General features: G+C 45.0%; 1 protein-coding gene across 1 annotated transcript in view; it reads left to right on the top strand.

Moving 5' to 3' along the window:
- The window catches only part of kcnq4 (potassium voltage-gated channel subfamily Q member 4), a 573,223-nt gene that overhangs the window by 511,725 nt on the left and 34,957 nt on the right, over window positions 1–26,541 (top strand). The window contains exons 10-11 of the mRNA XM_078237159.1: window positions 7,413–7,630; window positions 10,604–10,706. Of these exons, the coding sequence (XP_078093285.1) occupies window positions 7,413–7,630; window positions 10,604–10,706 (321 nt within the window). The remainder of the gene's footprint in view (window positions 1–7,412; window positions 7,631–10,603; window positions 10,707–26,541) is intronic.

The raw sequence follows: 26,541 nt of genomic DNA, 5'->3' as shown, positions 1-26,541 counted from the left end.
CATGAGCTTGGAGAGGCGAGAGGCATGAAGGGAGATACGAGAGAAACTGGAAAAAGACATGAGTCCAGGGCACCTTCGAGGAAGTTTGACCCCGTGAGCTGGGGGAAGAGAAAAGGAAGTGGCAGAGGCAGATAATCAAGCAGTCTCAATTTTAGTGATAAAGCAGCTCATTAGCTCCTCACACTTGTTACTGGAGGTGGCACTGGAGAAGGCAAAACATAAGAAATAGGAGCAGGAGTGGGCTATTTGGCCTATAGAGCCTGTTCCTCCATTCCTTAAGATCATGGTTGATCCTCATTGTGACTTTGACCCCACTCTCCAACCCCCCCCCCACCACTCTGCCCCCCCCCCCACTCTCCCCCATACTCTCTCTTTTCCCCCCTCCCACACTCTCTCTCTTCCCCCCCCACTCTCTCTCTTCCCCCATTCTCCTCTTCCCCACCCACACTCTCTCTCTTCCCCCCCCACTCTCTCTCTTCCCCCCCCCCACTCTCCTCTTCCCCACCCACACTCTCTCTCTTCCCCACCCACACTCTCCCCCCCCCACCCACACTCTCCCCCCCCCACCCACACTCTCCCCCCCCCTCACCCCACTCTCCATAACCCTTGACTCCCTTGTAGATTTAAAGGACACAGCCTCCACTGTGCCCTGGGGGAGAGCATTCAAAAGATTAATGACTCTAAGAGAAGAAATTCCTCCTCACCTCCATCTTAAATGGAAGGCCCTTTATTTTCAAACTGTCCCTCCTCCTCTAGATTCCCCTGAAAGGAAACTCCCAGCATCTGTCCTGGAGAAGCTCTTCAAGGTACTCACTGTTTCAATAAGATCACCTCTCATTCTTCTAAACTCCAGCCTTCCTTCAGAAGACCAACTCCTCCTGCCCGGGATTAACCTGGTGAACCTTCTCCAGCCACTCCCAGTGCAAATGTATCCCTCCCTCAACAAGGAGTAGTCAGGTGTGGCCTTACCAACACCCAGTAGAGTTGTTACAAGACTTCCCTACTGTTATACTCCAACTCTGCCGAGAATTGCAAGCACACAGTTCGATGTAATAATTCAATTTTCAAGCAGCCGAATTTTAAAGCCAGATAATTATCTTGCCCATGTTGCTGGCATTTCGATAAAGGGCAGTTTTAATTGCTTATACTTTTAATTATAATTTGGATACTATTAGACCAATTCAAAAAAGATGCGAAGAGAAAGTGAAAGACAGCTAGTTTCCTTTCTTATTTTAATTAAGCCCCATTAAAAAGCAAGTTGATTTTTTAAAGCAATTTGAAGAAACAGAGGGAAGGGCAGGTGGGAGGGATAAAGGAGGAATACAGCTGGATTTGATTTATAGTCGTAGGGAATCTTTACATCTTTTCCCACACACTCCCCCGTCGTGGAAGGATCAAAGGGGAGAAAATGGGATGTTTGTAGGAAGAATGGGCAGGGGAAAGGTGAAAGTTTAGGGGACATTATAATAGTCAGTGGGGAAGCATGTGTGTTTAGGGAGGGGAAAGATGGAGCCTCAGGGAGCCATATGGTACTCAGAACTTTGCTCCAAACCAGAGTCTGCTCACGTTGAAGATTTCTTTCCCCACAAACCATACCCTACAGTCAGATGGGAAGAAGAAAAAGAAGCAGAAGAGGACAGAGAGGAATAAAAACCTCCTGAAACCTCAGGAGTGTAACAAAATACTCACCACTACCCTAAAACCTGATATCTGTCTGGACATCAATTCATTCGTGTTCCATACTACTTCCTGCGGTCTACAAGCCAACTTAATCCCACTGTAGAAATTCTGACTTCAAATTTAGATCCTCTTATTCTTTCCTCCCTATTCTTTACTCAGAATATATTGAAGCCAAACTTTGCCAAGTCATTTGAGTGACATTTAGTGGCAGAGAATTCCACATTTGCTAAGCCTGAATTAAACATGTTTCGCCTTTCAATCATATTTGGTATTTATTTGTTTCAGCCCACCTGCCATTTTTATTCAACATAACATAATGCCTTTCTTATTTTGCACAAGAATGTTCGATTGTATTTCCTATTCTGCATATCTGTATGACTTAATCAAGTACTGGTCTTCTCAGATCCACCTCAGCATTTAGCCATTTGTGATTGGATCTCTCTCATGTTTGGTCCACATGTGACTGAGGCCATTTTGAATATTACTTGTGATCGAATTCAATTCTTTCTCACATGCTGATTAAACACAGTTTCATTTCACTCACGTGTGATTCATCCTGTTTCCAGTTTAGTGGCTGCATGATTGAGACTCTCTCCTGGTCAGTGTGTGTGGGTCAGTCTCTCTCTCTCTCTCCTGGTCAGTGTGTGTGGGTCAGTCTCTCTCTCTCTCTCTCTCTCCTGGTCAGTGTGTGTGGGTCAGACTCTCTCTCCTGGTCAGTGTGTGTGGGTCAGTCTCTCTCTCTCTCTCCTGGTCAGTGTGTGTGGGTCAGACTCTCTCTCCTGGTCAGTGTGTGACTGAGACTCTCTCTCCTGGTCAGTGTGTGTGGTAAGAAGTTTAACAACACCAGGTTAAAGTCCAACAGGTTTATTTGGTAGCAAAAGCCACACGTGTGTGTGGGTCAGACTCTCTCTCCTGGTCAGTGTGTGTGGGTCAGACTCTCTCTCCTGGTCAGTGTGTGACTGAGACTCTCTCCTGGTCAGTGTGTGTGGGTCAGACTCTCTCTCCTGGTCAGTGTGTGATTGAGACTCTCCTGGTCAGTGTGTGTGGGTCAGACTCTCTCTCCTGGTCAGTGTGTGTGGGTCAGACTCTCTCTCCTGGTCAGTGTGTGTGGGTCAGTCTCTCTCTCTCTCTCTCTCTCTCCTGGTCAGTGTGTGTGGGTCAGTCTCTCTCTCTCTCTCTCTCCTGGTCAGTGTGTGATTGAGACTCTCTCTCCTGGTCAGTGTGTGTTCATGTGAGAACACCATCCACCAGGTACACGGTAATTTTGCAAATCTTGCAACTCGGCCAACGTTGTCTACCTGATACGCTGCAGGAAAGGATGTCCCGAGGCATGGTACATTGGGGAGACCATGCAGACGCTACGACAACGGATGAATGAACACCGCTCGACAATCACCAGGCAAGACTGTTCTCTTCCTGTGGGGGAGCACTTCAGAAGTCACGGGCATTCGGCCTCTGATCTTCGGGTAAGCGTTCTCCAAGGCGGCCTTCACGACACACGACAGCGCAGAGTCGCTGAGCAGAAACTGATAGCCAAGTTCCGCACACATGAGGACGGCCTCAACCGGGATATTGGGTTCATGTCACACTATCTGTAATCCCCACAGCTTGCCTGGACCTGCAGAGTCTCACTGGCTGTCCTGTCTGGAGACAACACACATCTCTTTAACCTGTCTTAATGCTCTCTCCACTCACATTGTCTGGATCTTTAAGACTTGATTAGCTGTAAGTATTTGCATTCCACTCATTATTCTGTAAATTGAGTCTGTGGCTTTATATGCCCTGTTTGTGAACAGAATTCCCACTCACCTGAAGAAGGAGCTTAAGGCTCCGAAAGCTTGTGACTTTTGCTACCAAATAAACCTGTTGGACTTTAACCTGGTGTTGTTAAACTTCTTAGTGTGTTTACCCCAGTCCAACGCCGGCATCTCCACATCAGTGTGTGTGGGTCAGACTCTCTCTCCTGGTCAGTGTGTGATTGAGACTCTCTCTCCTGGTCAGTGTGTGTGGGTCAGACTCTCTCTCCTGGTCAGTGTGTGTGGGTCAGACTCTCTCTCCTGGTCAGTGTGTGTGAGTCAGACTCTCTCTCCTGGTCAGTGTGTGTGGTCATGATGTGGAGATGCCGGCGTTGGACTGGGGTAGACACAGTAAGAAGTCCGGTCGCCTCATTACAGGGGGGATGTGGAAATGATTGAAAGGGTGCAGAGGAGATTTACAAGGATGTTGCCTGGATTGAGTGGCATGCCTTATGAGGATAGGCTGAGGGAGCTCGGTCTTTTCTCCTTGGAGAGACGTAGGATGAGAGGAGACCTAATAGAGGTATATAAGATGTTGAGAGGCATAGATCGGGTGAACTCTCGGAGGCTTTTTCCCAGGGTGGAAATGGCTGCTACGAGAGGACACAGGTTTAAGGTGCTGGGGTGTAGGTACAGGGGAAATGTTAGGGGGAAGTTTTTCACACAGAGGGTGGTGGGCGAGTGGAATCGGCTGCCGTCAGTGGTGGTGGAGGCAAACTCGATAGGGTCTTTTAAGAGACTCTTGGATGAGTACATGGAACTTAATAGGATGGAGGGTTATAGGTAGGCCTAAAAGGTAGGGATATGTTCGGCACAACTTGTGGGGCCGAAGGGCCTGTTTTGTGCTGTAGTTTTCTATGTTTCTAAATGCCACTAGCTTTCGGAACGTGCTGCTCCCTCGTCAGGTGGAGTCTGTGCGCCACAGCGAAAAACCGCACCGACCTGCTCAGAAGACAAACACGGGACACGGTGGACAGAGTACCCTTCATCGTCCAGTACTTCCCCGGAGCGGAGAAGCTACGACATCTCCTCCGGAGCCTTCAACATGTCATCGATGAAGACGAACATCTCGCCAAGGCCATCCCCACACCCCCACTTCTTGCCTTCAAACAACCGCACAACCTCAAACAGACCATTGTCTGCAGCAAACTACCCAGCCTTCAGGAGAACAGTGACCATGACACCACACAACCCTGCCACAGCAACCTCTGCAAGACGTGCCAGATCATCGACACGGATGCCATTATCTCACGTGAGAACACCATCCACCAGGTACACGGTACATACTCTTGCAACTCAGCCAACGTTGTCTACCTGATACGCTGCAGGAAAGGATGTCCCGAGGCATGGTACATTGGGGAAACCATGCAGACGCTACGACAACGGATGAATGAACACCGCTCGACAATCACCAGGCAAGACTGTTCTCTTCCTGTTGGGGAACACTTCAGCGGTCACGGGCATTCGGCCTCTGATCTTCGGGGAAGCATTCTCCAAGGCGGCCTTCACGACACACGACACCGCAGGGTCGCTGGGCAGAGACTGATAGCCAAGTTCCGCAACATGAGGACGGCCTCAACCGGGATATTGGGTTCATGTCACACTATTTGTAATCCTCACAGCTTGCCTGGACCTGCAGAGTCTCACTGGCTTTCCTGTCTGGAGACAATACACATCTCTTTAACCTGTGCTTAATGCTCTCTCCACTCACATTGTCTGTACCTTTAAGACTTGATTAGCTGTATTAGCATTGATTAGCTTGATTCGCATTCCACTCATTATCCTGTAAATTGAGTTTGTGTCTCTGTATGCCCTGTTTGTGAGCACATCTCCCACTCCACCTGACGAAGGAGCAGCACTCCGAAAGCTAGTGGCATTTGCTACCAAATAAACCTGTTGGACTTTAACCTGGTGTGTGTGGGTCAGACCCTCTCTCCTGGTCAGTGTGTGTGATTGAGATTCTCTCTCCTGGTCAGTGTGTGATTGAGACTCTCTCCTGGTCAGTGTGTGTGGGTCAGACTCTCTCTCCTGGTCAGTGTGTGTGATTGAGACTCTCTCTCCTGGTCAGTGTGTGATTGAGACTCTCTCTCCTGGTCAGTGTATGATTGAGACTCTCTCTCCTGGTTGGTGTGTGGGTCAGACTCTCTCTCCTGATTGTTGTGTTAATTGTTGATCCATTTTACACACATAACAGTGACAATTTTCTCATATTATCTAATTTTGGATTGAACAGTTGGTGCCATCTCCCACACATTTCCAACAATCAACTGCTTGGTAGTACAGAATTCAAATATTTCTGAGAAGGAGACACGTTGCTGAAGCTTTTTATCTTGCTGTCATCGGGACAAGCACAAGAATGCCAAATTTCAAACAATGAAGACAATTCATTGGTCAGGAAAAATGGATGTTGATTCATTGACACACTGACTCTGATTGGCTAAGACATTGCAAGAGACAAAGCAATGGGGGACTCAAGGCTCCCCATGTAGTTCAGAAAAGATGTAAGGCGTGAATATGTTCCTTTTATTTACAGACAACCACAATTGGGCAGCACTTGTTGAACAATTGTGAGTATGATAATAACTACACTAATAACCGATTTCAGACAATCGGTCGAGTTCAAAATGTGGCTCATTTACACTTGTTACAAATGACGTACATTCTTACCTATTCTCAGCAAACAAAAGGAATGTGTTCAAGCCTTGTGCCATTTTTTTAATTACGCAGAAGCCTAGGGAGCCTATAGTTTCCCGTTGCTTTCTCCATCAGCCAATCAATCAATCAACATCCCTTTTCTCCTGTACTATAAATTGTCATGATCCTTTGAACTTTGACGTCCTAGCAGTTGCCCTGATGAGTACAAGACAAAAAGCCTCAGCAACAACTTTGCAGCAATTTCCAACAAAATAAACAAAGTCAAACAGCTCATTTACAATTCCAAAGCTTTCAATAAAATGGTAATTTTGAAACATAACCAAGGTGACATCCTGGGAAATGTTGATCAAGGATAGATACCTTGAGACATGATAAACTGGTAAACAAGTGCATTAAGGCCAAACATGAAAGGAAAGATATACGCTAAAATGAAAGCAAAATGCAGCAGATGTTGGAAATCTGAAATAAAAACAGAAAACGCTGAAATCCCTCAGCAGAACAGGCAGCATTTGTGGAGAGAGAAACAGAGGTAATGTTTCAAGTCCATACAATTTCTTCAGAGCAGAGTCAGAGTCATATGGACTCAACATTAACCGAGTCTCTCTTTCCACAGATGCTGTCAGACCTCCTGAGTTTTTCCAGCATTTTCTGTTCTTATAACAAAGGTATACTTTCCAACTCAGTGGCTGCTCAAATCCGATGCTACTCATACCATAGATTCAAATATTTTTATACAAGTTGATCTGTTTTGGGCATCATGAATTTTAAAAAAACTAGAAATTTATCTTCAGCACTTTTTAGGAGCTTTACGTCCTGGGGAAAGGTTATGGAAATTGGAGCTCTTCTTCTTTGGAAAGAATTAGACTAGAAGTTGGGCCAATTGAAGATTTGAAGATTATGAAGATGATTTTAGTAAAGTGTCCCCTGTGGTCAAGGGTTAAACTCTCAGGTGGAGACAAGTTAAAAACAAGGTTGCTAAGAGTAAGAAGGGAAGTCCTGGGAAACATTTGCACACAAAACGTGATTGAGTTTTGTAATAAATTACCAAACTATGTGATGTGTTTATGGACATAATAGAGGTATGTTGAGAAGATAGGTGGATGAGATTAATCACAATAAGGATAGACTCCTTGATAGTCATGAACTTTCCCTGTTCCTAAATTATTTTGCTCTTATTTCTATAAGTGGTATAAATAGATTTTAAACAAATATTTTGGTTTTGTAATGGTTAAATACTTTTGATGGATACAAGGATTTTCATGCTCTTCTACCATGTTTCAGTAACCAGAAGCTAGGCTTCAGAGACAGAATGAAGATGAATAGTCCAAGGATTCAGAGCATACGGAGCAAGCAAACGTCAGCCCCAAGTATCCAACGCTCACCCAGTACAGAGAACGCGGCACAGGTCAGCCCTACTAAGGTGCAGAAGAGTTGGAGTTTCAATGACAGAACCCGTTTCCGAGCATCACTCCGATTAAAGCCCAGAACAACAGTAGAAAGTAAGAGAGAAATCTCAAAGCAGTGTGTAAATGTTACCTGAGTTACCAAACTAGCCCTCAGAGTTAATGACATGCTATATTGCTGCCTAGCTAAGACACTCTTTGTGCCCGAGGAGGAATAAGCTGACCTCGCTCCATAATGTTTGCTGGCCCCATCCATGCTTGACTTGCTGGGATAGCCAGAGGAGGATCACAATGCGAGGGCTGGAATTTGGTAGTGCTGCAGCTTTTCGAGATTTGATTAACTATTCATAGAGGGTGGGGTCTGGGACTACAGAGCACCAATCTTTTGAGCCCACAGTGTAGAATAAGAGGAAAGTAATGTGGCCTGAGAGAGATGGAGGTAAGGCGCACCCAGCTCATTTCATTTAAACAATTTTTGCATCTCTAATGAGCTTCATGTACAGTTTATGGACTAGCTCCCAGCAGTCTTGGCATTGGCCGCATCTGTTGGGTGACAGGCGTTATGGGACCTTTCACACAGAATTGTCCCATTGAACAAGCATGTAGAGATGCTTTTCTGAGAGTGAAGGTAGGGGGATTTCATTGGGGCACTGAAGAGACATCTTTATTCTGAAACTGGCCATGCTGCACCTGGCCTGTCAGTGACTATCTGAAATGCCAAGTCTCCGTTTCGCACCTTGATAGCATCATGAAAATTGCAGCATAAAAAACCCCACTCAGTCCAATATGTCTGTTGGTGCTAGCTGTAACTAAAGCTCGCAAGTTTAATCACACCTCATTCCTTTCTCCTTTCTCACTCTTTTACAAATAATTAATTAATTCCCTAAAACTTTTTTTTGGGATGCAATAGTGACTCAAGTCACTTTGCCCCTTACAAGTCAACATAACCACGACTAAAGAGTGGTCCAGGAGAAGCTGCCATGGTGTTAAACATTGTTGGGGAAATGGGAGGGTCATTCTTTCAGCCTTGATTCTAAGTGGCAATGTGGTAGATTGAGGGTGACTCGATGTGGCTTAAACCAACAATAGGGCGGCACGGTAGCACAGTGGTTAGCACTGCTGCTTCACAGCTCCAGTGTCCCGGGTTCGATTCCCGGCTCGGGTCACTGTCTGTGTGGAGTTTGCACATTCTCCTCGTGTCTGCGTGGGTTTCCTCCGGGTGCTCCGGTTTCCTCCCACAGTCCAAAGGTGTGCGGGTTAGGTTGATTGGCCAGGTTAAAAAAAAAATTGCCCCTTAGAGTCCTGGGATGTGTAGGTTAGTGGGATTAGCGGGTAAAATATGTGGGGGTGGGGGTAGGGCCTGGGTGGGAATGTGGTCGGTGCAGACTCGATGGGCCGAATGGCCTCCTTCTGCACTGTAGGGTTTCTATGAATTTCTATTCTATGAACAATAGGCTTTATTGCCAAATAAAGAATAATATATACACGGTCAGAGTAAATTGCAATGCAACTGCTCTATTTGACTCCCTGGCTCCAACTGCGAGTCCCTTCTTGACCCATGGTACATGCTCTCATAGAATCCCTACAGTACAGAAGGAGGCCATTCGGGCCATCGAGTCTGCACCGACCACAATCCCACCCAGGCCCAATTCCCTTAACCCCACAATCTGCCCAGCTGATACCCCTGACACTAGGGTCGATTTAGCATGGCCAGTCAACCTAACCCACACATCTTTGGAGTGTGGGAGGAAACTGGAGCACCCGGAGGAAACCCACACAGAAATGGTGAGAACGTGCAAACTCCACACAGACAGTGACCCAAGCTGGAATTGAACCTGGGTCCCTGGTGCTGTGAGGCAGCAGCACTAACCACTGTGCCACCATGCTGCCTGCTGATTGGCTCAGCTTCCCGCCAGGATGATCCATAGGGTCTGCGCTGATGACGTGGCCCTTAGAAAACACTCCCCCTTAAAGGGCCACGCTACTACAGACACCATGTTTGGATTGCTGCTCAGGCATCTTGGATTCTTTGTGAGGAGAGCTCCTCATTTGCTTCATCTTGGGACTCAATGAGCTTTGCACACCTTGGATACTAATTATCACTAGAATGGCTACGCTTCCATTCTAGACCATAAATAGTGGCCAGTTATTCCAGATGGAGAACATCACAATCAGATCAAATCCACTCTTTTTAAAGTACATTCATACTCACGGACCCAATGGTTCAGGTTGCTGAATAGTTCTCTGAAGCAGGAAGTCCTGTTAACTTTTCCCCACGAATGCTGAGGTCAAGTTATACTAATTTTGCTGCAAGACAATGGTGGTGAAATTGTTCCAAGCCAGCAGCACTCGTACAAATTGACTGCCCATTTCTCACTGCACCTGAACTTCTTTCCACTGAAACTCACAGAATCACAGTTTTTGAGATTCTTTCAGACTCATTTATTGGATTCCCGCCCTGTTGCTTTTATGTGGTTTGAACTTAAAAATCCTGACAATATTTTCCAGATCAATGGAAAATCACAAACCGTTTGAAAAACCAGCTGCCAATTTGCTGTGAGCCCATTTCACAGAGCTGTCTTCGACCAATATCTCTTGGAAAAACCTCAAGACACAAAAGCTGTGTTGGGTGCCCCTTTAATTGAGGTGCACAGGACTGAGGCCTGGCACACACCAGATGTGCTTTACTTCCTCAGTGAGGCCCAGGTTACTGCCAACATGATGGGCAGGAGTGCCCCTTCCAGGTACTTGCCTCTCGTCGGCCAAGACAACCTGTGGATTTTGGATAAAGGCTCTCTCTGATGCTCTCCCCATGGTGGTAAAGTCTATCAATATTCAGTGGCCACGCTCACACAGCTGTTATGGGAAGGAAGGGGAAAGTTGGGGACTCAGAAATTATTTTTAAAGTGGGTTTTTTGTTCAGATCCTTTAATTGTTTTGTGACTGCATCTTTGGCTGTGAAGACCATTGGGATGCTCTGAGGTCATGAAAGGTGCTGTGGAAATGCAAGTCTTATTTTCTTTCTGTGTTTTCGATACTGCGATAACTCTTTCTTTGTTTTCCATTAAGCTGAGAATGTGGGAGACGACAACTATGATGAAAAGGCATTTCACTGTGACATCAGTATGGAAGACGTAAAGCCTGTTGTGAAAACCCTCATCCGAGCCATTAGGTCAGTGTTTCATTGCAAAGTGCAGAGTTAACACTTCCTCAAGCTACAGTAACACCAGCATATCCTGGCCAGTGAAAAAATCTGATTGCTGAGAGACCAAATTCAAGGCTGAAACTGTTGGGCAGTAGGAGCTTTTGTGTGTTGCCCACAGGGTTTTGTAGTTTACCCATCGAGGTTACAGATAAGCAGGGAGAGCCAGCTGGAACATCACCCCCTGTATATTTTCATCTGAGGACAAAGCTGCTAAATTAATTTACCATAGGGGGGTTTTCTTGGTCACCAGCCTAAATATAACAGACGTAGATTTAGGGGAAGCGGTGGCACAGTGTTATTGTCAGTGAACTAATAATCCAGTAGGCCCAGGGTAATAGTCTGGGAACAGGGGTTCGAATCCCACCACGGCAGATGGTAAAATTTGAATCTGGAATTAAAAGTGGAATGACGATCATGAAATCATTGTTGATTTTTGTAAAAACCCAACTGGTTCACTAATATCCCTTCGGTAAGAAAATCTGCTGTTCTTACCTGGTTTGGCCTACATGTAACCCACAACAATGTGGGTAACTCTTAAATTGCCCTCTGAAATGGCCTAACAAGCCATTCAGCTCAAGAACAATTAGGGATGGGAAATAAATACTGGCCCAGCCAGTGATGCCCTGATCCCATGAACGAATAAAAAGTAATCCGGTACCACAGGGATGGAGGATATCTGCTCAGTTAGTAACAAACCTTTTGATTAGATACACACAGTTGCTCAGCTGGAACTGTAATTAAGTTGTCTATTTAAAGCCACAAAGTCCTAATTGCTGTAAAAAAAAAGCTTTCTGAGGTCAAATAGAGATAAGTTGCATGTAAATAGATTTTGTGTTTAATTATAAAATGCTTTCTATTGCCAGCAATGTTCCTTATAGTTAAAGGTGCTCCTGAACCTTCCCAGCTGTTACATATTTAACAGGTATGCTTGTTTTAAGAGCTAATCACATGATTTGGTGGTGATGTCATTAGGGCGCTGTAAAGGTTGCTGTTTTAGTTTCAGTTTCTCTCTATACAGGAAAAATCTGCTAGAATAAATCTGTTGGTGTTAGTTTGAATCCATGGGCGGAATTTTCCAACCACGCTCGTCCCAAGACTGCAAAACCCCGCCCGCATAGTCGTGTCCCACCCGCTACGATTCCCACGGTGGGCGGGACAGGAAAATTCTGCTCCGTGTCTTTTATTTTTGTTTAAAACCCACAGCCCCTAACATAGTTAGAACATTAAACCAGGGCCGGGGAAAAGGCAGAGGGAAATGGTCGCATCTCATTGTTAGTTATATTTTTATAAAGTTTAGTTCAGCAATATACAGGTGTGACACCTGAAGATTCATTAATGTGTCTCAAAACATTTGTGACGGTGTAAAGATAAATCAGCTGAAATATATGTCTTACACCACATAATACTGAATACTGCTAATGTGAATCTCTGGGCGAGATTTCTATCTCCAAATGGACGTGGGAATCGGGTCATGAAACACTGAACTTTGCTTTTTATTGCCAAAGAAATAAAGTTCCGTTGCCTTCCTGATCCCACACCATTTTCGTGCGGCCCTTTAATGGGTTGTCAAGGCCCTGGGTACAAAATGCACTTTGGAGGTCAGAGTCCCCATTGTGAGGACTATAGGAAAATTATATTTCCTCACGCACATTATTTTCTTGTGCCTGTGTGGGTTTTGGAAGCTCTGAATAAAACACACCTCCTTGGTGAATGTGACCACTGGGTGAAGCCCGCTGAGGAGTCGGAAACACGCAGAAAGGTAAATTTAAAATGTTTTCACACCTTCAGATGCCACTGTTAGATGCTGTACTGTAACGTAGATATGTTTTGACTGCAGTTATTTATCATAGGTTCCGTTCTGCACAGCAGTAGGCTGTTAACACAGCAGTTAACCATATGTTGACAACTCTTGTAAGTGTAAGCGTTGACACAGAGTCATTTTCAGCATAGAAGGCGGCCATTTGGCCCATCGAATCCAAGCCAACTCTCCATAGAGAATCCATTCAAATCTGCTGTATCCTCAGAGCCCTGAAATTTATTTCCTTCAAGTGCCTGATTCATTTACTTTGGAAATCATTAATCGCTTCTGCTTCCACTACCTTTGTGGGCAGTGACTTCCAGGTCACTGCACAAAACAAGTTTCGGCTCACATACCCTTGCAGCTTTTGGCCAAAATCTTAAATGTGTTCCCTAGTCCTTCTACCATCAGCCAATGGGAAGAGATTTTCCTTGTCTACCTTATTTAAGGCTGTCATGCCCTTGTACATCTCCAGTAAATCTCCCTTCGGTCCCAATTGCTTTAGGGAGAAAAGCCCCAGCCTGTCCAACCTAACCTAGTGAGTAAAACCCCTCATCCCTGGAACCTTGCTGGTAAATTTCATCTGGACCCTCTTAAAAGCAGCCACACCCTTCTTACAATGCAGTGGCCAAAATTGGATGTAGAACACTAGCTGGGCTTAAGCAGAGCTTGGTAAAGGTTTATAAATTCAAAGATGTGCGGGTTAGATTGTTTGGCCATGCTAAATTGCCCCTTAGTGTCCTGGGATGTATAGGTTAGAGGGATTAGCGGGGTAAATGTGTAGGGTCGTGGGGATAGGGCCTGGGGTGGGATTATTGTCGGTGCAGACCAAATGGCCTCCTTCCGCACTGTAGGGTTTCTATGATTTCTGTGAAATGTGCTTTTCAGAACTTTTTCCATTGGAGAAAATGTCATAATGTGTTCAAAAATTGAAGAAATGTACTGATAAACTCTCCTTATTGTTTGGCAGTAAAATTTGAATATACATTTCACAGTAAGAAAAAAGCTGAGCATTTGCTCCTTCCATTTATTGACAAGTTCTCCTTTGAAATGGAGAGGACACCTGTTCTGCTGTCTGCTAAGCCCCACCTAGAGGTCTACATCTAGTTTTGGCCACTGCATTTTAAGAAGGATGTGACTGTTCTTGAGATGGTGCAAAGGAGATTTACCAGCTCGATAAATTCAATGTCATGTTCTTGCAGTTACAAGAATGTTTTGGACAGCAGTGGTCAGTATGAGTACTTTGCTAAATTTCAAAAACCAAAGGCATGAACCCAGCCATGAGTTGGGAGAAAAAGAAGCAAATCCTAACTCCCACAGAGGGCTATTCCTCCTTCAGATGCCCTCAATGCCTGATTGAGAGATCTGGCATCAGAAAGGGGTGGCCTACTGAGAGCCGCCCCACTGCCCTTGCTGCTGACCCCATCAACCTCCAGCCTCATCCTGCACGGCCCTTTCCTGTGAACCCCACTTCCACCAATGCTTACTTTTGCCAGGAGCCTCTTCGATCCAAGATCTCAGGTAGGTGTAACACCAGCAGCAGCCATCGCCTCCTCTGTGGCATTGCTGAATACAGAAGAACTGCTCGTCTCTGGCAGGCGGGACTTCCATCCCAGGGTCCTTGATCCCTTGCCTGTTAAATACCTGAGTGCCACAAGATGCAGCAGACCTTCGTGAGAAGAGGCAACATTGGGATCTTATCGGCTCTGATAATTTTAATTCATTCCCAGAACCTACAGTCTTTTTTGAGAGTGACTTCCACATTCCAGTACCATTTGTGTGAAAAATTTCTTTTGATTTCACACCTGAATAGGCTAGCTCCAGATCCCCAACAGACAAAGTAGCATCTCTGCATCTAACCTATGAAATCACCCAAGTATTTTGAGCATATGGGGGGAAGCAGAGGAAATGCACAAAGACCAGAATTATAGGAACACAGATTCAGGGTGAAGTAAGGCTGTGGAAGCGTTTGAACAGAGGCTAAAAATTGAAATTTGAGAGCTTGGCAAACCAGAGTCCATGTAGGGCAGTAAGGACAGGACTGATGGGTAAACAGAACTCTGTACAGATTACATCAATGCCAGAAATGAGTTGAATAAACAGAGGTTCAGGGAGAATGAAGGATGGGAGGCTGGCCAGGAGATCAGTCTTCAGCTGACAAACGGATGGATGAGGAACCCAGTGATGGGTGGCCTGAGGTAGAAATGGAGGAAGATAATTACACACATGGAACTAGGTAGCCTTTGTGACAGAGATATTGGATCAGAAGCTCAACTTGGGATTGAACGAGAGTTTGAGGTTACGATCTGTCTGGCTCAGTAAGCGAAAGTGGCAATGGCAGGAGTGTGTCATCAATGGTGAGTCATAAATGATCATTTTTCAGTGTTCCTCAATGTGGCTTCCTGTCAGTGAGAAGTAATTAAGGAGCATGATTTCTATCAAATGGGCAAAGTCTCTGAATGCAAAGAAAATTCCAAAGGGTTAACTATCCCATGATATATTAGGATGTCGTGTAAATTGAACCTGATTTACTTATACATACCTCTCAGGCACTAAAACTTTTCGGTTTCAATGACTTGCACTCCAGAAGACCAGGGATCAGAGTTCATTAAAAACAACTACTGTTTTAAATTTGTGATAATTTTACATGGGCAGCATAGTTTGGACTGCACACTACATGATCTGTTTAGTTAACCAGTATGTATTCGGATTACTCTCACTCCACTCCCTGTCAATCTCCCATCGTGTACTCTGATTATTCTCTGCTCGCTGTCAATCTTCCATTGTGTACTCTGATTACTCTCCACTGCCTGTCAATCTCCCTTCGTGTACTTGATTATTAAAGATGAGATCACAGAGTACTTGGAAGTGCATGATAAAATAGGACTGAGTCAGCACGGCTTCGTCAAGGGGAGGTCATGTCTGACAAATCTGTTAGAGTTCTTTGAGGAGGTAACAAGGAAGTTAGATAAAGGAGAACCAGTAAACGTGATTTATTTAGATTTCCAGAAGGCCTTTGACAAGGTGCCGCATAGGAGACTGTTAAATAAGTTAAGAGCCCATGGTGTTAAGGATAAGATCCTGGCATGGATAGAGGATTGGCTGACCGGCAGAAAGCAGAGAGTGGGGATAAAGGGCTTTTTTTCAGGATGGCAGCCGGTGACTAGTGGTGTGCCTCAGGCTGTATAAGGCTCTGGTCAGACCACATTTGGAGTATTGTGAGCAGTTTTGGGCCCTGGATCTAAGGAAGGATGTGCTGGCCTTGGAAAGGGACCACAACTTTTCACAATACACATTAATGATTTGGAGGAAGGAACTGAAGACACTGTTGCTAAATTTGCAGATGATACAAAGATATATAGAGGGACAGGTAGTATTGAAGAAGCAGGGGGGCTACAGAAGGACTTGGACAGGTTAGGAGAGTGGACAAACAAGTGGTAGATGGAATACAATGTGGAAAAGTGTGAGGTTATGCACTTGGAAGGAGGAATGGAGGCATAGACTATTTTCCAAATGGGAAAATGTTTAGGAAATCAGAACCACAAAGGGACCTGGGAGTCCTTGTTCGAGATTCTTTTAAGGTTAACATGCAGGTTCAGTCGTCAGTTAGGAAGGCAAATGCAATGTGAGCATTCATGTCGAGAGGGCTAGAATACAAGAGCAGGGATGTACTCCTGAGGCTGTATAAGGCTCTGGTCACACCACATTTGGAGTATTGTGAGCAGTTTTGGGCCCCATATCAAAGGAACGATGTGCTGGCTTGGAAAGGGTCCAGAGGAGGTTCACAAGAATGGATCCCTGGAATGAAGAGGTTGTCGTAAAAGGAACTGTTGAGGACTCTAGGTCTGTACTCGTTGGAGTTTAGAAGGATGAGGGGGGGAATCTTATTGAAACTTGCAGGATACTGCGAAGCCTGTATAGGGTGGACGTGGAGAGGATGTTTCCACGAGTAAGAAAAGCTAGAACCAGAGGGCACAACCTCAGGCTAAAGGGACAATCCTTTGAAACAGAGATGAGGAGGAACTTCTTCAGCCAGAAAGTGGTGAATCTGTGGAACTCTTTGCCACAGAAGGTTATAGAAGCCAGGTCATTGAGTGTCTTTAAGACAGAGATAGATAGGTTCTTGATTAATAAGGGGATCAGGGGTCATGGGGAAAAGGCAGGAGAATAGGGATGAGAAAAATATCAGCCATGATTGAATGGCGGAGCAGACTCAATGGGCCGAGTGGCCTAATTCTGCTCCTATGTCTTACGGTCTCATTTGCTCTCGCTCCACTCTCTGTCGATCTCCCATCATGTACTCTAATTACTCCCTGTCAATCTCCCACCGTGTATTCTGATTACTCTCTGCTCTCTGTCAGTCTCCCATCGTGTACTCTGATTACTTGGTAGTGTGGATGAACAGAGGGATCTGGGTGTCCACGTGCATAGATCCCTGAAAGTTGGCACCCAGGTTGATAGGGTTGTTAAGAAGGCGTACGGTGTGTTAGCTTTTATTGGTAGAGGGATTGAGTTTCGGAGCCAGGAGGTCATGCTGCAACTGTACAAAACTCTGGTGCGGCTGCATTTGGAGTATTGCGTACAGTTCTGGTCATTATAGGAAGGATGTGGAAGTGTTGGAAAGGGTGCAGAGGAGATTTACCAGGATGTTGCCTGGTATGGTGGGAAAATCGTATGAGGAAAGGCTGAGGGGCTTGAGGTTGTTTTCGTTAGAGAGAAGAAGGTTAAGAGGTGACTTAATAGAGGCATACAAGATGATCAGAGGATTAGATAGGGTGGATAGTGAGAGCCTTTTTCCTCGGATGGTGTTGGCTAACACGAGGGGACATAGCTTTAAATTGAGGGGTGAGAGATATAGGACAGATGTTAGAGGTAGGTTCTTTACTCAGAGAGTAGTAAGGGCGTGGAATGCCCTGCCTGCAACAGGAGGTCATGTTGCAACTGTACAAAACTCTGGTGCAGCCGCACTTGGAGTATTGCGTACAGTTCTGGTCACCACATTATAGGAAGGATGTGGAAGTGTTGGAAAGGGTCAACATTAAGAGCATTCAAATGGTTATTGGATAAAGATATGGATGATAGTGGAATAGTGTAGGTTAGATGGGCTTTAGATTGGTTTCACAGGTCGGCGCAACATCGAGGGCCGAAGGGCCTGTACTGCGCTGTAATGTTCTATGTTCGATGTACTCTCTGCTCTCTGTCAATCTCCCGTCGTGTACTCTGATTACTCTCTGATTTTCAAACTTTCCTTTAATCCAGAAGTTTGAGACAGTTGTATTGCAAGTCAGTCCAACTCTAATGTAAAATCCAGGAAAGAATCAGTATGTATTTGCTCGCAGCGAAGCATCTGATCAGCTGTAGTGTGAAGGTATAACCGAGACAGGATGGCAGAGATTGCTTCATTCCCCATCTTCCTCTGTCCCAAACAAATTTTGCTTCCTCCCTGCTGGGGGAAAGATATGAACCAAAACAAGATTCTTTTCATTAGTTTAAGGCTGACTTGCTGATAAGGGCACACCTTTTGAATATAAATTAAGTGGAAAGTTCTAGATTGTGATAGAACTAAGATAACCCACCAGCTTGTTGCAAAGTGGCAAAGGTTAAAGATGGAATTGTAGACTTCAGAGGCTGCCTGAGAGATCCTGGTTAGTGAGGTTGAGGAGTATGTGGAGGTTTAAGAAATGCAATTCCTCTTTAAGGCAGCTGATGAATTTTTAAAGTCAGTTTATTGAATTCCATTGTATCTCAAATTTCACAGAGGCAGTGAAATGTGAGGCAGCGCGATTGTCTCCCAGGATTTTAATTCCTGAATTGCACACTGACTTATGGAATGTAATCAGATTTCACATTGTCATCTTCAAATTTACGGGTGATCTTAATCAGCGAAATTAGAATCTTAAGAATCTAGAATGAGAACACTGCCCACAGTGATAGACTCATTGATTACAGCACTTACAATGTTGCTTCCTAATGGTGCTCATTAAGTTATTGGTGGCAGTGGTTGCAACTCAGTGGCAGAATGTTTGCATCCAGACCGCTGCCATCTAGAAGGACAAGGGCAGCAAATACCTGGGAAAACCAGCACTTGGAAGTTCCCCTCCAAGCCACTCACCGTCCTGACTTGGAAACATATCGCCATCCCTTCACTGTCACTGGGCTAACTCCTAGAACTCCCTTCCTGTGGGTATACCTACATCTTAGGGACTGCAACGGTTCAAGAAGACAGCTTGCCACCGTCTTCTCAAGGGCAATTAGGGATGAGCAGTAAGTGCTGGCCTAACCAACACCACATCCTATAAATGAATTTTTAAAAAGTGTCCTGGTTTTTACTCAATGCCAATGTTAGTTATGTGCTGGTATGTTTTTACCCAGTTGCAGTAATTTATACCTGATACCAATGTTGCACCCAACAGCAACAACCTATATTTATTGAACACATTTAACATGGTAAAATGTCCCACAGCACTTCATAGGAGTGTCATGAGGCTAAATATGACTATGAGCCACACAGGGATATATCAAGGCTGATGACCTAAGTCAAACAGCTAGGTTTTAAAGACTGTCTTACATGAGGAAAGAGAAGTAGGGTGTTTAAGCAAGGAATTCCTAAACTTAGGGCCATGGCAGCTGAATTTATGGCCACCAATGGTGGAGCGATTTTTCTTTTTCAAGTCTACCTTCACACACACTTGGGAATAGTAGTGGGAATATTCCCAAACTGACTATCAGCCTGGTGAACCGCGAAGGGAACACTCCTTCCATGGCCAACAAGTCCTAGTGTTAGACTTGAACCTGGAGCTTTTGGTCCAGAGGTAGAGTTGCTACCACTGTACCACAGGACTTCCCTGTGGAGTGATTAAAGTTGGGGATGCTCAAGAGTCTAAAGGAACACAGATATTTCCGAGAGTTGTAGAGTTGAAGGGAATTACAGAGATGGGGATAACGAGGCCATGGAAGAATTCAAAAACAGAGATGAGAATTGAAGAATTGAGGCATTAACCGGGAGCCAGTGTAAATTGGTAAACAGAAGGGAGATCAGTAAACAAGACATTTTACAAGCTATGATTCAGGTAGCAGAGCAAATTTTAAGAGGTAGAACCTGAGAGGCCAGCCAGGAGTACATTGGAATAGTTAAATCTCAAGGTTATAAAGGCAAGAAAAGTAAAGTTTATTTATTTGTCACAATTAAGGCTTACATTAACACTGCAATGAAGTTACTGTGAAATTCCCCTAGTCGCCACACTTCAGCGCCTGTTCGGGACAATGCACCCTAACCAGCACGTCTTTCAGACTGTGGGAGGAAACCGGAGCACCCAGAGGAAACCCACGCAGACACAGGGAGAACGTGCAGACTCCACACAGACGATGACCCAAGGCTGGAATTGGACCTGGGTCCCTGGTGCTGTGAGGCAGCAGTGCTAACCACTGTGCCACCATGCCAGCATGCCGCCAGAATGGTGGTTTCAGGAGTAGTTGAACTAAGGCACAGATGGAGTCAGGTGATATTGCTAAGGTGGGATGTCAGCAATCATGGTGATGGTGTGAATATGTAGTTGAAAATACATCATGAGGTCAGAAATAACACAAAAGTTGCAAACAGTTTGAACAAAGAACAAAGAAAATTACAGCACAGGAACAGGCCCTTCGGCCCGCCAAGCCTGCACCGACCATGCTGCCCCGACTGAACTAAAACCCCCTACCCTTCCGGGGACCATATCCCTCCATGGGTTGGTTCCACCTCAGGTGGTTTCCATGGGGCGGAATGAAATCAGTTGTTAAGTGTAATAATGGAGGTGGCACGGTGGTTAGCGCTGCTGCCTCACGGCACCAGGGAGCCGGGTTCGATTCCTGGCTTGGGTTGCTGTCTGTGTGGAGTTTGCACATTCTCCTCGCGTCCGCATGGGTTTCCTCCGGGTGCTCCGGTTTCCTCCCACAGTCCAAAGATGTGCGGGTTAGGTTGATTGGCCATGCTAAAATTGCCCCTTAATGTCCTGAGATGCGTAGGTTAGAGGGATTAGCGGGTAAAATATGTAGGGATAAGGGAGTAGGGCCTGGGTGGGATTGTGGTCGGTGCAGACTCGATGGGCCAAATAGCCTCTTTCAGCACTGTAGGGATTCTATGATCTATGAAGAACTGTTAATGTTAATTGCAATTATTAATGTTAATTGTAAGCCTTACTTGTGATTAATAAATAAACTTTTACTTCAATCTCAATAATTGGCTCCCACCAATCAGCTTAAACACAACAGCATCATGTACTATATACAACTATTCACAGAGTGCTCTAAACAATGTTTCCATTCTCCACTCTAGGATTCAACTACTGCAATAGTCCACTCTCTGCACCGAGATCCCCATGCTCGTTCCTCATTAGGCAATTGTGTCACATGACCCTTCCAATGCATGCCACTTAAAAGGTCTAGCTACTGCATCCCTTTCCCTTTAAGTCCCTTATTACACAGTACATTAATAACACATGCAATTTTCAAAACATTAGCAACAATGAACATTTTTAACGCAGTCTATCAGGAACTCAGTCTGTCGGGGGACTTTTTCTTTCCCTGGGAGCGATGTAGCTCAGTTGATTGAGGTCTGACTGTAGAGGTAATTTTGGCTGGACTCACTTCACTCAGACTCTCTTCTGATGCCAGCACATCACTTTCCACATTTCCTTTGGCCTGCTACTGGCTGATCAGCCACTTTACTCCTTAGACAAATAACACTACTTGTTGGCAGTAACTGGATCAGGCAGTAACACTGGCTTTTGGGACCCGCTCCCATCTCTGCAAAGGATCTGTGTTTCTTCAAAAACTTCTCCTGCACTTTCACTTCATAGGACAGTCCTGGCCACAACAACTCTTGTGACCCAGCTTGGTCCTCTTTCAAAATTCTTTACAAAAACTGGATCGTCTATCTCAAAAGCTCTTTCCAGAGCATCCCAGGCTCAACCAGATTCTCACGTCATCAGTACTGCAGCTGCAGCTATTCCAGTAGTACTGTGCAGGGTGGTTCCATGGACTAGCAGAAACCACACAGTCTTGCCTTCTAGGGATGCAGGTGATAGTTCCTTCAGACCAGCCTTGAAAGTCTGACCTGGATGCTCAGCCAATCCATTGATATGGTGCAGTTCAGATATGTTTCATTCCATGAAATGTCATGAGCTTCTGGAATTCAGCACTTGTGAACGCCATTCCGTTGTCCAATACTAGCACTTCCAGTACGCTGTGGGTGGTGAAACATTAGCGCAGTTTCTCAACTGCAGCGTATGAAATTGGGGACTTCATTTAACCACCTCCATCTATTTTGAGTAGGCAAAAGCAGCATCATACCCATAAACAGGACAACATGATCAACGTGAACTTTCACCCATGGCCAACCTGGCCATTCCCAGGGGTCAAAAGGACTGTAGCAAGTAACTTCAGCTGTAACTGGCACTGGTCATACTGTTTCACAATCCTTTCTATATCAGCATCGATGCCAGGCCATCAAAAATAGCTTCTTGCTAACATTTTCATCTTCAATACGCCTGGATGAGCACTATGTAATTCCAGTAATATCGGGATGACCACTCTCGCCCCCCCAAAGGATGACACCTTCCTTACAACTAAACTCATCTTTCCTGAGCTGATAAGGCTTCATTTCTCCCAAAGCTCTCTCATTCTGCCATCCATGCAGTTTCATATGGTTAATCTTTGATAACAGTGTGTCTCTATTCATCCAGCACTTAACTGTTGTACTGTTACAGGTAAAGAGTCCAGAAAGTTTAAGGTCATTTCAATTTCTTGGGGTACCAGAAGCAGTGGCTTGCTTTCTGGTAATGGAAGATGACTTAAGGTCAGCATTGGCTGTGTGAGCCTCTGGCCAATGTTTAGAGGGATATTTGTAGGCCAACAAGAGCAATGCCCATCACTGTATTCTAGCAGAGGAATTGCTTTGTCTTGCTTGAATTCCCTCGCTTGTAGCCTGTGATAGTGAAATGTGCCCGGTATATGTATTGATGAAACTTGATACCGTAGATAACAGCTAGGCTTTCTTTCTCTATCTGGGAGTATCCTCTTTCTGTGTCCGATAGGGTTCTTGATATGAGTGGCACGGTGGCACAGTGGTTAGCACTACTGCCTCACAGTGTCAGGGACCTGGGGTCAATTCCAGCCTTGGGTGATTGTGTGGAATATACACATTTTCCCCATGTCTGTGTGGGTTTCTTCTGGATACCCTAGTTTCCTCCCACAGTCCAAAGATGTGTAGGTTAGGTGGATTGGCCATGCTAAATTGCTCCTTAGATGTGTAGGTTAGGGAGATTAGCAGGGTAAATATGTAGGGTTATGGGGATAATGCCTGGGTAAGATACTCTGTCGGAGAGTTGGTATAGACTCGATGGGCCAAATGGTTTCTTTCTGCACTGTAGTAATTCTATGATTCTATGAAGATACATATCCAATAGGTCTCTTGGACCAATTATCTATTGTGCGGAATAACACAGCCCCAACTCCATACGATGATGCATCACATGTAAGTATTATATTTTTAAGAGGGTTGAAACATACAATAGCATAAAGACTGATTGTGGTCCTTTCCAACACCATTTATGGTGCTTCTTTAATAGCACATGCAACAGTGCTAGCAATGTTGATATATTTGTGAGGAACCACACATAATGTTTGACCATCCAAGGAAGGATCTAAGTTCTAAGGTGTTCCTAGGAGCCGGTGCCTCCTTAATTGCTCTCACTCTATCGTCCATGGGATGTAACACCTAAGCATCCAGCCAATAACCAAGATAAGTCACCTCATTCGTTAGGAAGTGCACTCTTCTCTTTTCAGGTGCACTCTCACCTCCTGAAATCTCTTCAAAACTTTGCTAAATGTTCCTCTTCGGTGGATCCTGTTATCAAAATATCATTCAAATTAACAACTTTGTACAAACCCTGCAGCAAACTCTTCAAAATTTACTGGAAGATGGTATAGCTGACGAAACTGCAAATAGTAGAAGTGTATACTGGTATAACCCCTTGAGTATTTATGGTGACAAATCCTCTTGATACATCATCCGGTTCTAACTGCTAGTAAGCGTGGCTCATGTCCAATTTGATATATGTCAGACCCCCAGCCGTCTTCGCATACAGAGCCTCTATTTTGAGAATGGGGTACGGAGCCAGTTTTGCAGCCTTGTTCACCGTCAGTTTGTGATCCTGCAAATACTGACAAACTTGTCTGGTATGGGTGGGTATGAGTGGGTGCTGCCCACTCTGCAGATTGTACGGGCATAATGATGCCCAAGTCTTCCAGTCATTTTAGCTCTGCCTCTACCTTCTCTACTAATGCATCAATTGCTGGTCTTGTCCTAGAAAATCCCGGGGTGGCTTCCAGATCAACATGGATATTTGCTTGCAATCCTCTGATCTTTCCCAGTTCTTCGCGGAATAGATCGTAGAATTTACTGATGACTCCCTCTTTTATTTTGAAAATTTCCAGCCAGTTCAACTTGATCTCCTGGAGCCAGTCCCTGGAGCCAGTCACACCCCATTAAACTCAGTCCTTGGTCCGACACCACTCTCAATGTGCAGACTGCTGTGTATAATTCACTGGAGTCTGGTCGCCACCACCGCCCCCCCTCCCCCCCCCAACCCCTTCCCCTATTTTGATGGCCTCTCCGGTATATGTAGCCAGTGTTTTTCAGCCTCAGGGATGAACCCCTTCTTGGAGATGTCAGTATGTCTGCTCACTTACAATAGTAGCTGACGTCCCCAAGTCTACTTCCATCTTCAGTGGCCGACAGTTCACTAACAACACCACTGTGATGGGGGCGATCTCTCCCACTCACATTATTTAGCAACTGAATGTTCCATTCACCTGCTGAGCAATCCTCCATACTGTGTACTGGAGCTGGATTATTTATTCTGCTGAAACTGGGCAGGCCCTACTTGTTTTTACACTTGTGCCTCAAATGTCCTCTTCTTCCACACATGAAGCACTCTGCTCCTCTAATCTACACATTTCTGTGGAGTGACTGATAGCACTCTGTATTATTCCTAGGCTGTTGTTTAAATCTTATATACTTTGTGACTCTCTTAGTTTCTGCAATATCTCTCTGCCTAAACCAGCGCCTTCACTCCTGGTGCCACTGCTGCTCGCAGTTCCTACCCTAACTGGTAGACCTCGCAACTCTGTGCACTTTGTAGCTCCTGGGTGGCCTTCTCAACACAGTCCATCACTAACGCCATTTCCAGCACCTTTTTTAAAGTTAACTCTCATTCAGCTAACAATTTTCTTCATACAGTTGCATTGTTTACACCGTATACCAATCAGTCCCTTAACAAGTCAGTCAGTGCTGAGCCAAAATCGCAAAGCTCTGTGATTTGTCTTAGCCTTGCTACAAAGGCTGCTATGGTCTCCCCTGGGGCTGTCCCTGTTGAATTAAACTCGTAATGTTGTAAGGGCTTGGGTGATAATACCCTTCGACTAACTCAACAATTTCTGCTAATGTTTTGGTACCGGGAGCATCTGGGGATTTTAGGCTTTGAATCAGACAATGTTTGTGTCCCACATGCAATCAACAATATTACTCTCTACATCTCCTTCCCCTGTTCCATTTGCATGGAAAAAGTACTCTAAACGTTCAATATACTGTACCCAATCTTCTGTAACAGCATTGAATGGCTCCATTTCCCAAAGAGAAGCATTTTGATTGTCCTCATTCTTGCAGGCTGGACTGTCTGGACTCGTTCTGCAACTCTTACAATCAGACTTTTGCTAAGAATTCTTGCAATCTGAGTCAATGTCCTCGTCGCCAATGTAGCAATCCCAATAACTGGCTCCCCCCAATCAGCTTATAAACACAACAGGTTTATTGACCACAACAGACAACTATTCACAGAGTGCTCTAAACGATGTTTCCATTCTCAGTTCTAGGTTCCAACTACTGTAAAATCTCACACACTGCCCCGAGATGCCTGCGCTCATTCCCCATTGGGTGATCGGGTCACATGACCCTTCCAATGCACACCCCATAACGGGGCTAGCTACTACACTAAGGAACAGAGATTTTAGCAGAAGGTGAAGGCAGTGACAATGAGGACATTTCTGATCATCCAGCACTGGATATCTAGTCAGCAATCTGATAATTTAGCAACTGCAGAGAAGTGATGGTTCCACAAGAGAAGAGCATGATGACAGAGTCAGAGCAGTCCTGAGAGTTTTACAGAATGCAGGCTTAACATAGATTAGGTTTGTATTCACTGAAGTATAAAACATTAAAACGTGATCTAATTGAGGGGTTTAAAGTGATAAACTGATTTGATAAGAGTAGATCGAGAACTGGCTCCTCTGGGGAAGTCCACAACAAGGGAGCATAATTTTAAAATTAAGTTGCAAGCTGTTCATGGGTGATATCTGGAAGGATTTTTTCACAGCAAGGGTATTGGAAATCCACACGCCTCTCCCTATAAAGCTGCTGAAGTTAGGGGTCAATTGTAATTTTCAAAGTGAGATTGATATATTTTTGGTCAGGTCCTTTTGGTCAACTCCTTTCATGAGTTGTGGGTATCATTGGCAAGGCTGGCATTTGTTGCCCATCCCTAATTGCCTTTGAACTGAGTGGCTTGCTTGGCCATTTCAGAGAGCAGTCAACACATTGCTGTGGGACTGGAGTCCCGTGTAACCCAGACCAGGCAAGGATGGTAAATTTCCTTCCCTAAATGGCATTAGTGAACCAGATGTTAATTGCATGGTCATCATTACTCAGACTAAGCTTTCAATTCCAGATTCTATTAATTTGAATTTAAATTCCACTAGCTGCTGTCGTGGGATTTGAACCCATGTCCTCAGAGCATTAGCCCAGGCCTCTGGACTACTAGCCCATTATGCCACTGTCTCCCCCATTAAGGAATATCCAACCAAAGAGGACAATTGGAGTTTAGATGCAGACATCCTATAATCCAACTGAAGGTCAAAATGGGCTTAAGGGGCTGAATGGCCTCCCCCTGTTTCTGAATTCATACTTGT

This window comes from Mustelus asterias, chromosome 21 (assembly GCF_964213995.1).
Source record: "Mustelus asterias chromosome 21, sMusAst1.hap1.1, whole genome shotgun sequence".
Classification (NCBI taxonomy): Eukaryota; Metazoa; Chordata; class Chondrichthyes; order Carcharhiniformes; family Triakidae; genus Mustelus; species Mustelus asterias.
Note: the sequence above shows the minus strand (reverse complement) of the source record. Positions and strands in the feature narration are given on the sequence as shown.